Below are 12,945 nucleotides of genomic sequence, written 5' to 3' on the forward strand. Positions count from 1 at the left end.
TGGAATCTTCCCAGACTAGGGATCGAACCTGTATCCCCTGCATTGGCAGGTGGATTCTTACCCACTGTGCTACCAGGGGCGTCCCCTACCTGAAATCTTGCCTGGCTTCTCTGACCTCTTTTGACTCTTGGCAGCAGTGCCTGTCAGAACAGTTGCTGTTCCCCTGCTAAAATCACCTGGAACAGGTGAGAAGGGATGGTCCTTGTGATAGCATCCATGTCCGAAGCACCTCCTATCTTAGTGGCCCCAGTGGTGACTTCCTGTGAGTCACACCCTGTGGACAAGGTGTTTGGCAAGGGTTTCCAAATTGTCCTGTGACCTCAGGCAGCTTCATTCTCCTGGGACATTTTGAATAACTGGAAATGATGGGTTATTGGAAGCAAACTGAAGGTTCTGACCACAAGGTGTCTCTCTGATTGCAGAGTTGCCTCACTCACAGAGTTCTCCAGCTGTCAGCAGCGCCTGCACAAAAGTGCTGTATTTCACTGACCGGTCACTTACACCCTTCATGGTCAATATACCAAAGAGGTGAGATGCTGAATCGTTTCTCCTTTAAAAAGGACAGGAAGGCAGAATCATTAGTCACTGCCCACCTAACCACCTGCAAGGTGTAGCAGTGTAGTGAGAAGGGCACAGGAAAGAGAGATTGAAGTTCCACCTTCACCACTAACCTTCAGCATTACAAGGGACATGTCAGGATCTGCTATACAGTATAGACACAATAATAATGTTTCCAGTCCTGATATGCAAAGATGCTCCAAGTCAGGAGTAACAGTTTTTAAAGTGCTCAAAATAGCTTCTGCTGAGAGCTATGGATTACAGCCTAGCATGCCAGGGCTATTTATTACTTATTGACCTTTGTTGCTATTGGATGATGACAACTAATCTAAAGAGAATTCATGTTAAAAACCTTCCAACTTTTCAGTTAATATACTCCTTTCTAAGGTAGATGGTTTTGTAATAAAGATTTTTAATCTCTGGAACCAACTGCTGAGAGGGGTGTTAAGATTTACTGTTCCTAAAGGGTCTGGGTTAGAGGGGAGCTTTCTGAAGTAAAGTGGTATAGTTTGAATTCTCCCAGCCTGGAGAAATGGAATTGTTGCAAAGAAGGAAATCAAGAGAACTTAGACATATTGATAGTTTAACAAATTAGATTGCTGACACTTTGTGTCTTATTTCCAGAGTGAAACAGGAAAAAAAAAAAAAGTGATTTGGCTTCTGCCAAAGCAGTAAATCTATTTTAAATTCTCAGATTGTCCCATTTGTAATGCTATTTACATTCCCTAATGGGGCTTCCCAGGTGGCTCAGATGGTAAAGAATCCACCTGCATTGCAGGAGACCCAGCTTCGATCCCTGGGTCGGGAAAATCCCCTTAAGAAGGGAACGGCTTAATAGTCTTGCCTGGAGAATTGTGCAGAGTTGGACACAACTGAGCGACTAACACACTTTACATTCCCTGCTGCTGCTGCTGCTAAGTCTCTTCAGTCGTGTCCGACTCTGTGCGACCCCATAGACGGCAGCCCACCAGGCTCCACCGTCCCTGGGATTCTCTAGGCAAGAACACTGGAGTGGGTTGCCATTTCCTTCTCCATTCCCTAACCGTGACTAACTCCCTAACTTCTGCTAATAGAATCATTTGAGTTACCAAGGGCAGTGACCTAACAAGGCCATGCTGTTTCTCTCAGCAGAGACTTTGACAGGGGCCTGGGTTTAAAACGAACATCTTATCTTTTCAACCCACTGATAACAGTCTATTTTAGTGTTCTCTCCTTTTGTTGCAGGCTGGGGGAGGTGACACTGAAGGATTTTAAAGCAGCTATTGACCGGGAGGGAAACCATCGGTATCACTTTAAAGCACTGGATCCTGAGTTTGGCACTGTCAAGGAAGAGGTACAGAACCCACGGGGAGTCTGGGTGGTATTGCTGGTTGTTCTTGAACCCTACAGACTCCTACTGAAGGTCTAGTAAAGGAGGAAACAGACAGAACAGGTTCCATCTTGAAAGCAGGACTCTCTCTTGGGCCGGACTGTGGACTTAGAGCTGTATGCCCTGTATCTATGGAAATGACATACAAACTGGAAAATCAGACTCCCCGGATGGAAGCGCCCCAGGGCTCATACCTAGAAAATACCTAAAAAAATACCTAATTATCTGTGTAACTGAATAGAATCATAAATTCTATTATGCTTATTGGGGTATGACCACAGGCCTATTGATAATTGTCCACTGTTAACTACCTAGGCTTAAGGCATACAAATCACAAGTTTAAGGCATAGGAATCACGGGTAAACTTTGATTGTATCTTTCTTTTCCTTTGTTCAGACTAGTTTTAGAGAATTTGGGGAGGTGGGTTTGAGCATGTACACTTAGGGTATATAAGGTTTTCGCAAAAATTGGTCGGGGTCCTTGGCTAAGAGGAGACTCTGCCTTGGGCCCGCCAGTGTAATAAACTGCACTCCACTATCTGCACTGTCCTTCTGAGTGAGTTTGTTTCCCGGACACGTGGCTACAACACTAGCACCCAGAAATACTGGAATTCTCTAACTGGGTCAGTGAGGTTTCCCAGTGCCTCAAGCCAGTTGACTACTCTAGACTGAGAAGGTTCAGGGAATGGCCCAAGAAGTTGATAGCTTAATTAGTTCATGGATTTAATCACTCTAATCAAACTTAGAATTTTTATTTTAAAAAGGAAAAAGTTTTGGGGACTTCCCTGGCAGCCCAGTGGTTAAGACTCCGCGATTCCAATGCAGAGGGTGCAGATTTGAGTCCTGGTTGGAAACTAAGATCCCACATGCCCCGGGGTGTGGCCAGAAAATTTTTAACAAAGTAAAAAGTTTTGTTAGGGAAAATAAAGAACGCACATTGAAGAAAAGCTTGGCTTTGGGGTCTTTTTTTCTTTCTACAGCCAAACCTTAGAAAACTTTCTGCTTCCTGTGTAGAGCAAAACAAACAAACTGGCATGAATATATGAAACAGTACATTGTGGTAGTAGTTTCTCAGAAAATGAAAATGAGGAAATACTGCAAAGTCATTTATGCTTATTCTCAGTCCTTAACTGTTTTCTTAGCCTACACTTTATAGTACATCTGTCAGAAACATTTTTTTTTTTTTAAAAAGAGCACTGTGCTCTCATAGTGGTTGCAGAATGAAAGAGTGGAAAAGCCGATCTTTTATTTTGTAAAGATTTCCTGGACTTCCCTGGCAGTCCAGTTATTAAGACTCTCTGCTTCTACTTCAGGGGCACAGGTTCAATCCCTGGTTGGGGAACTAAGATCCTGCATACCACATGGCACAACCACCAAAAAAAAAAAATTTCTTCACTGGACTGTTTTAATAACCTTGTTCTATTAGTGACTTAGGAAGTGAATAAATGAATGAAAAGGACTGCACACACACATATTAAGATTAGCCTTTGTTCTGACCCTTTCTTTATAATGCCTGGGACCAAAATTTTCTCCCTTCTATTTTTTATTTTTTTTCATTTATTTTTATTAGTTGGAGGCTAATTACTTTACAATATTGTAGTGGTTTTTGCCATACACTGACATGAATCAGCCATGGATTTACATATGTTCCCCATCCTGATCCCCACTCCCACCTCCCTCCCCATCCCTTCTATTTTTAAATTATTCTCGCCCTTCTCTTTCAAATGCTTATAGTATTGCTTTCTTCTGAGAAGCCTAAAGTGCTCTATGGTTAGTAATTTATTAAATCTTATAAATCTCTGTGAGCAAAGCAGTACTAGAGGGGTGCTTTTACCATTTCATAGATGTGGAACTAAGGATATATAAATCATACATATATACACCATGCACAGTTGGCCCTTGAACAATATGGGTTTGAACTGCATGGATCCATTTATATGCACATGCTTTTCAATAAATATGTACTACAGTATTATATGATTGGCCATTGGTTGAATCTGAGGATGCAGAACTGTGGATATGGAGGGCTGACTGTGAAGTTATATGTGGGTTTTTGACTACACAGAGCCGGGGTAGGGAAGGGGCGGGTGATGTCTCTGTTGTTCAAGGGTCACTATATATATATATATATATATATATATATATATATATATATATATATATATATTTTTTTTTTTTTTTAACCAGTTATAACTTTAGGGAGAAAACCAAAGGGACACAGGCTCTAACTCAAGACTTTCCTCTACACTTTGTTATCCTTTGTTTGGGATCATTTTTTATCAACCACAGATGTGTAACAGGACTCCCTATCTTTTAATTGTTTTTCATGGTGGCTTTTTTTTTCCTTTTTAAAGGTTTTCCACGATGATGATGCCATTCCTGGATGGGAAGGGAAAATTGTGGCCTGGGTAGAAGAAGACCATGGAGAAAATTAATGCTGAGTATTAGACTGGGGACTTGCAGAAGTTGGCACGCCCTGGCTGCTTCACTCAGGAAAGAGGACTAAAACCAGAATACACCAGGAAGTTTGTGCTGCCAAAACAGAAGCTTCTCCAAGTGTGACAGCCATAGGCCAGTCCTGTTTGTGTGCCTGGCATGTGTGGTATCTAAAATCTCTGTCCAAAAGTAGACCATGGGTTCTTCTGGAGTTCCTTGTCCGTGGGAACACACTGTTTTACTCTACTCTGCGGACAACAAACCGAAGGCCTTAACCAACGGGGATGGATGATCCCGCTCCTATATGGGCATGGCTGCTATTATCTGGAACCTGGGAACTGGATGCATCACTCCTATGTGTTACAGTATTATTTTCATTTTAATTGGCCTCAGTGGTTGCAGCAATCAGGGTCCCAGCATTTGTACTCACAGACAAGGTGGAGGTACCAGCTTTTTTGCTTCTTTGCAGCTGTTGCAAACCAAGAATAACTCAGAAGGTGGTACCAAAGATGAAAGCCCACTCTTCAGGAATTTTTTTGGACTGGACGTGGATGGTGCTGAATTGTTGATTGGATTGAAAAAGGGCTGCCCATATTGTGCTGTACTATGCTAAAACCATAATTAAGACCTTGGGCTGCCTCTTGCGTCTTAACTGATTCTGCAACTTGTCCTTTAGCCCACAGAAGGCGTATTTCATGTACTGCTTGTTTTTCTCTGTGGACTCTCTAACTTTAGAGCCATTTCCCCCCCCTTCTAACTGATGAACTTTGTGTTTGAAAGGAATAAGGAGTGAAAATCTCCTTTCAAATCCAGGCGGGTATGGAAAGGTGCTGCTACCCATATCTTCTTGACTTTCTTTCTCTCATGACTTTTCTTTAGCCCATGGCATCCCCTTTGCAGTCGAAAGGAAACAAACCATTACTTTCAGTGTTTGTGATTTATAAGTACTGAGCATGAGTTACTGGTCTGCCCCTCTTCAGTGTCAAGGCCAGAGTTATTTTCTATTATATATTTAGTCTAGGCTGATCCTTTAGGGCACAATAGAAACCATGGGGGCATGAGTTGTGAATGGCAGGGTTGATTCTGGGTGAAAAAAGCCTAGAATCCTTTCTCATGTGCAACACTGTCAAGTGTAGAAGCTAAAAGAGTTAAACTTTCAGAGATTACTTAGTATCTTGAGTTTTCTCATTCATTCAACCAATTAGATATATATATATATATATATATATATATAAAATCAGTATAAATATATACTATAAATATATATGTATATCTATATATCAGTCTCCAAAGCAGTCTGCCTGTGATCACCAATGTACACTGCCAAGCAGAAGAGTCAGACAGATCTAGGTTCTTGACCTGTCTGTCTCAAGTTCATCTCCCCTTTTCAGCCATTTCAACAGACTACTTGTTGGAGCTCTGACATGACATTTTGTTGTTTTATATAGAAGTGTCTTTTAAAAATAGTTCATGTTTGGAGAATTCTTTTGTACTCATTTGCTTTTTGTCCAAGAACCATGTCTATTTTTATAACTTGAGTGTGAGTTCTATATATTCTCACATTCTGTATACTGTATCCATTTTCTAGGGAACCCAGTAGCTTTTATACAGGCTCTTTTCTTCTTACCAGCCCTTGTGGTTTCAGAACAAGCTTTATTTTATTACAGGTATACTAATGACAACTCCTGTTCCAGTTCTACCAGCCATTTCAGTTGTGGAGTTAGTTTTACAGAAGCTCTTTGATGGCTCCTTTAGCTGACAGAAGGAACTCAGAAGACACCTGATGTCTTTCATATAAGTTTACTTGGTTTCCTCCTACTGAAGAATGATTTCTCATCAGAAATGACTGGGACAATTTGGGAAAGTCAGTTAAAAGCAAGAATAATTCATTACAAAAGCAGACAAGAAGAAAACAGTATATTTGCCTTTTTTTCTTTTTTGCCCCCCAGGAAGTCTGGAGGAAAAGTCCTCCCGTCACCAGTTTCTCTGTTGCATGAATTTTAGTGTTTTGCTGTAAGACAGCATGAGGGTTATCACACTAAAATTTGTTATTGTATTTTCAGTACAATTTATCTTGACTGTTAAATCAGTTTTACTTGTCAGTATTCTTTCAGCAAACATTCTTACTATTATGTAAATTTAAATTTTCAGAGGAAATTAAATCAGAGAAAATTTTCAGAGTCTTTTACCTTCTTTGTCTTTTATCTCTGTGTCCTTTGGAAAAGGAGCTGCGTGGCCCTGATGCCTCCATAGAAAGCTTAAGTTGATTTCATAGCTCATTAACCTCAGAGACCATGGGTAATAATGAAGCACCCCCATTACAGGATGGCACGCCAGTATGTTTTTGTAAAATGTGTTGGTAATCCTCATTCCAGTTTCTAAACAGAGGAGCCTTCTAGGAGGAGTGTGCACTGATTCATTCTGGTTTGAACTGTCTCCTATTTGATATATAGGAGAGCTTTTGACTTAAGAGTATTGCCCCCTACTGGCATTTGTGTTGGGACAGTCCATCCTACTACTGGTGAAGTTCTTTCTTTGAGAAAACTAAAGAACTAGAAATGTTTAGAGCTCATGAAATAATCTCTAAACCCAATTTAAAAAATGACCCTGTCATAAAAACTAAGTTAATAAAAAGTTCAATTCCTTAAACAGCCTTCATTTAAAAACTGAAGACCATTCTCACTGTTAACTAAAGTAGCTGGATTGGAAAATTTTACAATTTCGACCTAAAGAATTTAGGTTACATTTACTTGGTACTGAAATGGCAATCCTACCAACTGACCAACGTCTCAGCTCTTTTTGACCAGGATGGTTGTACATTAAGGAAGATATCTGTATGCCCTATATTCAATCCAAGAGGACTCTAATTACTTAAAACATTCAGATCATAATTATAATAATTTTCATTTTTCCCATAAAATAAGCATTATGATTGCACACTTCTTCTATTGTCTGAATTTATGTAAGAGGGTATAGCTTGCTTAAAATATATATGTAAAGTTATATTTTCTTAGAAACATGGATGTTTGCAACCATTGCTTTCGAAAGGATTACTATCATGTATTGTTTTACGCTTTCATAAAGATTGTGTTATACCAGAGGCTTCTGATTATCAAAGTGATAACCAGTTTTAACTGCCTGTATGTACCAGATTTGTGAACTAGTTTTAAAAAAAAAAGCAGAAACGAACTATGAATAAAATGGAGTTTGCAAACTAAATACCATTCATAATTTTCACTTGTGTTTATTATCAACTGAAATTAATCAAGAAAGCCATTCACATTTAGTGAAAGTAAATTTCCTCAAGTGATCTCCTTGGTAGCATGTTTACTTATTACTTGGGGAGTGGAGATAGGATTACTTTATTGCTGCAGATATTACTACTGGTATTTCTAGTGTAAGTGAAAAATAGGTTATACAATCAAAGAGAATTTATTTAGCACTTCTTTTGACATTTTATGTAAATATGCAAACAAGTAAGAACCCAAGACTCTAAACTATGACAAAACAGTTTCCAATGCAAAAGCAAAAAACACTGAGGCTTTCAGAAATGTATAAAATAAAAGAACCAGAACTTCCAAATTAATTTGAAAGCTGCTTTCCTAAAACTTAGCCTTTATTTATTACTTTAAAGGTTTTATATATCTAAAGGTTTAGCCCTGGGTGCTTTCATTTGCCTTCCAATTACATTATTTTCAACTCTTAATCACAAGCCATTTTAATCGGGTTACTCCATCATTATGTTAAATATGTAAAGAACTTTCACTACCAACTAATTCCTCTTTACATCTCACCCATTCTATATCAGTAATATTCTACAAGTCTCAGGGGGCTTATTTGACAAACCTAATTATTCCCAGCTTACCTCTGAGGTAAACTAACCACTCCTGGACTGTTTCACCCATGCCCTCCCATGATTTAGCTACACCTGTCAAAAGTATATTCAAAATTCGAACTTGCTATGCAAAGAAAAATGAAAAAATTTTAAGTAAAAATTTAAGCTTAAGTAAGGCTACCTAAGTAACTGAACAACAAACTGAAGATCATATCATACGAAGGCTAACTTAAAGTAATTTAGAACCAGTTATTAAATTCAGAGTGGAAATACTGTAGTAAGTTATCTTAGCCAATTCAAAATTGTTAAAACATTTAAATAATTTATAGTCTAAGCCCTTTCACTAAGCACAATTATTCTTCCATTATTTGTTCCAATTGCTATTCATAAGTAGTTTTACATAATTGTTAATATAATTGCTCTGCTTTTAATATTATTTCAAGTATGCCTTTCCATTTAATCTGGGAATTCTGTTTCTCAGTTGTACTCCCTGCATATTATTCTGTTAGATAGCTGTACTTGTTTAATCTTTTCCTCATTTTTGGATAGTTAGATTTTTCCAATTCTTTTTGTTATATAGTAAAAAAAATTTTTTTAACTTAAAGTTTCCAATTTAAGTAGATATGAAATAGTGCCTTCTGGCTGCCTTATTTTTCCAAACGTTTAATTACCTTCAGAGTTGAACATGTTTTCAAATGGTTTTCTTATGTTCTTGATGTTCTCTGACCATCTGTATACTGGGGACTTACGAGATATAAATACAGCACGCGTTTCCTTCTAGTCTAATGCCACCCTCAGCTCCGAAATGAGATTATTTTCCAATTATAGGATGATAACCCGGCAGTAGAAGTATAACAAATGTAACTGCAAAGGATTCTACGGCAAATTAAAATCGGAAATCTGTTTTGTAAACTTTTTTTCTTCAGAGTAGATGCTTAATCCTGCTATAGCACTCTTAAATGTGGGGATATAGCTTCCATTCAGCTGCCCTTCACACCATTTGACTGGAAAACCTATTCATCCCGTTTCCTGTTGGGCTACAAACCTGAACTTGAATCTTTACACCCAGTACAGCCTGCGCAGAGCGAGGCCCCAAACCTGGGGGCCACAGGGTGTGCTGAGGCTGGGGGCGCGCCCGGCGAGCAGAGATGCCCCCTCGGACGGCCCTCCGCGGGAGCGCCTAGACCCGTCCCGCGGCCGCAGGCTCCCGGTGCCCGGCAGGCCCTGGAGCCCCCTCCCATCCTTCCTCAGGGCGGGGCCACGCCCCTCAGCCCACCTCTGACCACTTCACCTTCCGCAGTCCCGCTCTCACCGCCTTTTTAGGCCCCTGCCTTTCGACCGCGCCCATCACAGCGCTCAGGTTCTGTCCCCCCGCCCCAGGGAAGGCTTCGCCACCGAGCCCACCACCTTCCACTCCTCCCCACGCCTAATCCTCCCAGATTCGGCCTGCTGGAATGCCCCTGCCCCCTGTCGCTCTATAGTAGCCGCCCCGACCCGCACTGGGTCACCCTAAACCCCTCATTTCCCGGAGGAAGACCGGACGTTCACCGCTACTCCGGTCCGCGGAGCGGGTGGGGTGAGGCTTCGCAGCCCATTTTACGACAACTTGCGGCCGCGCGGCGCGGCAGACGGCAACGCCGCGCTGCTCTTGGAGAGGTCACTCCGGAGACGGCGTTGGTTTTGGGGTGTGGGGTCCGTGGCACTATGTGGCGCGTCTGTGCGCGACGGGCTCAGAATGCAGCCCCCCGGGCGGGATTCGGGGCTCGGTGGACGGCCTTTCGGGAGGAGCCGGGAGCTCCATGCGTGACCCCGCGGTCTGGCTCGGCTCTGGCTCGCTGCAGCAGCAAGACCCCAGGGTATGGCAGGGTCCGGGCACTCTGCGGCTGGAGCCCCACATCTTGGGCCACACCGCGGAATCGCGTCTTGCTGCAGCTCTGGGGATCGCCTAGCCGCCGCTGGTATAGCCTCCCCCCGCATCAGAAGGTAAGCCCCGGAACCTGTCCTTCGCGGGATCCCGTTGTCCTTCACGGCAGACTTGTTGGCTTGGGATCCTTCCTTAGAGGCCTTGGTGATCCTCAGCCACTGCCCCCCTCCGTGTATACTCTGTCAGTGTCCCTTCTCCATTGCCCAGCTTTGCTCTAGCTCTTGAACTTCCCTCTCCTGACCTATTCCATTGAAGAAGGAGCTGCAGGCTTCCTTCTCCTGACCGGTTCCATTCAAAGAAGAGCGCCAAGCCTAGGACGGTCTGTGGAATGTCTGCTGAGGACTTGCTGTTAGACCCACCCAGTACACTGGAGCGGTAGGCCTGTCCTTTTGGTTGAGAGCTTCTGATGTTAGGAAATCCCTTTATAAACCCATTGCCCAATGTGTGAAGGGACTCAGACTCAGCGTTAAATTAGTCTGAACTGAACGAAGTGTTACACCAGATTGAGAGTTAGGTAGCTCTTAAAATTGAGTATTTCTCCCTTTACTCCTCTAGGTTCCATTGCCTTCACTGTCCCCTACAATGCAGGCAGGCACCATAGCCCGCTGGGAAAAGAAGGAAGGAGAAAAAATCAATGAGGGTGAACTAATTGCAGAGGTAAGTTGGAAATGAGTTAGAAGAGACTAGCTTAGCTAAACGGAGCGTTAACTATCTGAGTGGGTAATTATCCCTTTTGCCTGGAGAATTCCGTGGACAGAGGAGCCTGGTGGGCTGCTGTCCATGGGGTCGCAAAGAGTCAGACACGACTGAAGTGACTTAGCATGCATACATTAAGAAATTTAGATGTTTTTTACAGTTTGATATGAGAGATTGGTTAGCCAAGTTAGCAGCAGCTAACCAAACTGATTTTTAGCCTGGGTGTTTTTTTTTTAATTTTTTTATTAGTTGGAGGCTAATTACTTCACAACATTTCAGTGGGTTTTGTCATTAGCCTGGGTGTTTTTAATAGGAATTCTTTCAAACCTGTGATAGAGGCTTTATTTTCACTGTTGAACTGTATGATTTTTTTTTTTATTGCTGTATGATTGATTTATGATGTTGTGTTAAATACTCTTTTCCATTATGGTTTATCACAGATACCAAATCTAGTTCCCTGTGCTATATGGTAGGACCATGTTGCTATCCATTCAATATGTAATAGTTTGCATCTGCAAACCCCCAAATCCTACTCTGTTCCTTCCCTGCCCCACCCCCCAATCACAAGTCTATTCTCTGTGAGTTCATTTCTATTTCGTAGATAAGTTCATTTGTGCCATTTTAGATTCCACATATTTTTCTTTCTTTTTCTGACTTAACTTCACTTTGAACTGTGTGATTTTAGACACAAGTTAATAAACTTCATACTGGCAGCAGAAGCCTAAGCTCCTGCTTTTGTGTTAAAAGGTTGAAACTGATAAAGCTACTGTTGGATTTGAGAGTGTGGAGGAGTGTTACATGGCAAAGATCCTTGTTGCTGAAGGTACCAGAGATGTTCCAGTTGGAGCAATCATCTGTATCACAGTTGAAAAGTGAGTAGTACTGGGGGAATCTGTGAAAGTCAGGTGCTCAAGTGGAGTATTTTAGCCCAGAACTGAGGAGTTAGTTAAAGGCTTCTAAGGCTGATAAATCTGCTTTATAACCCCCTTATACTTACGCATTCTTTCTCTTCCTCAGGCCTGAAGATGTTGAAGCCTTTAAAAATTACACACTGGATTCTTCAGCAGCACCTGCCCCACAAGCAGCCCCGGCACCAACCCCTGCCGCTGCCGCTCCGACACCTGCACCTTCTGCTCAGGCTCCTGGCAGCTCATATCCTACTCACATGCAGGTGAGGCTCAGCCTCTGGGTGTCTGCTCTAGAAAATTTATTATTTACTCATTATTTTTCAAAGATGAGTCGCATCCTGGAAACTGGAATTAAACCTGTCTAGTTTTTGTCATTTGAAAGTAAACAGATTTAAATATGAAAATTTACAACATTTATTTTTAGTGGTTATTTCCAGATGTGTGTGCTTGGAGAGTTCTTTTAATCTTTTTTCACCTCAGTGTAGGATAATGTTTGGTACTTTTCATTCAAGAATAACATGTCGGATTTTGAGGATTGTTTGTACTTATATCTGTACTTTGCTAAGTCGCTTCAGTCGTGTCCGATTCTGCGACCCTGTGGACTGTAGCCCACCAGGCTCCTCTGTCCATGGGATTCTCCAGGCAGGAGTACTGGAATGGATTGCCGTGTCCTCCTCCAGGGGATCTTTCCAACCCAGGGATTGAACCTGTGTCTCTTACGTCTCCTGCATTGGCAGGCAGGTTCTTTACCACTAGCACTACCTGGGAAACCCACTTATATCTACTCCCTGTATAAATAGAGTTTTTGTTTTTTTTTTTAAGTAGGCACCAAGTGCTAACTATTGAATAAAAGCCCCCAATTAGTGTTTTTCCTTGACATGTAGTGTTCTGTTTTCTCAGAGTAAGTAAAATAATCCAGTAGTATTTAGAAAAGACTAACAATAAAGAATCGGAGAAGGCAATGGCACCCCACTCCAGTACTCTTGCCTGGAAAATCCCATGGACGGAGGAGTCTGGTAGGCTGCAGTCCATGGGGTTGCTAAGAGTCAGACACGACTGAGCGACTTCACTTTCATTTTTTACTTTCATGCATTGGTGAAGGAAATGGCAACCCACTCCAGTATTCTTGCCTGGAGAATCCCAGGGACGGGGGAGCCTGGTGGGCTGCCGTCTATGGGGTCGCACAGAGTCAGACACGACTGAAGTGACTTAGCAGCAAC

The 12,945-nt window shown here is 41.8% G+C and overlaps 2 protein-coding genes across 4 annotated transcripts in view; both read left to right on the plus strand.

Moving 5' to 3' along the window:
* DIXDC1 (DIX domain containing 1) overlaps positions 1-7,581 on the plus strand; it is a 75,773-nt gene extending 68,192 nt beyond the window's left edge. For all 3 annotated transcript variants that reach the window (XM_043899090.1, XM_043899082.1, XM_043899096.1), the window contains 3 exons: positions 423-528; positions 1,783-1,891; positions 4,281-7,581. In XM_043899090.1, the coding sequence (XP_043755025.1) occupies positions 423-528; positions 1,783-1,891; positions 4,281-4,361 (296 nt within the window). In that variant the 3' untranslated portion in view covers positions 4,362-7,581. The remainder of the gene's footprint in view (positions 1-422; positions 529-1,782; positions 1,892-4,280) is intronic.
* A 2,243-nt stretch (positions 7,582-9,824) lies between these two features.
* The window catches only part of DLAT (dihydrolipoamide S-acetyltransferase), a 32,744-nt gene continuing 29,623 nt past the window's right edge, over positions 9,825-12,945 (plus strand). Inside the window, exons 1-4 of the mRNA XM_043899110.1 lie at positions 9,825-10,180; positions 10,677-10,778; positions 11,565-11,689; positions 11,835-11,988. Coding sequence (XP_043755045.1) covers positions 9,902-10,180; positions 10,677-10,778; positions 11,565-11,689; positions 11,835-11,988 — 660 coding nt within the window. The 5' untranslated portion in view covers positions 9,825-9,901. The remainder of the gene's footprint in view (positions 10,181-10,676; positions 10,779-11,564; positions 11,690-11,834; positions 11,989-12,945) is intronic.

Source organism: Cervus elaphus, chromosome 1 (genome assembly GCF_910594005.1).
Source record: "Cervus elaphus chromosome 1, mCerEla1.1, whole genome shotgun sequence".
Lineage (NCBI taxonomy): Eukaryota > Metazoa > Chordata > Mammalia > Artiodactyla > Cervidae > Cervus > Cervus elaphus.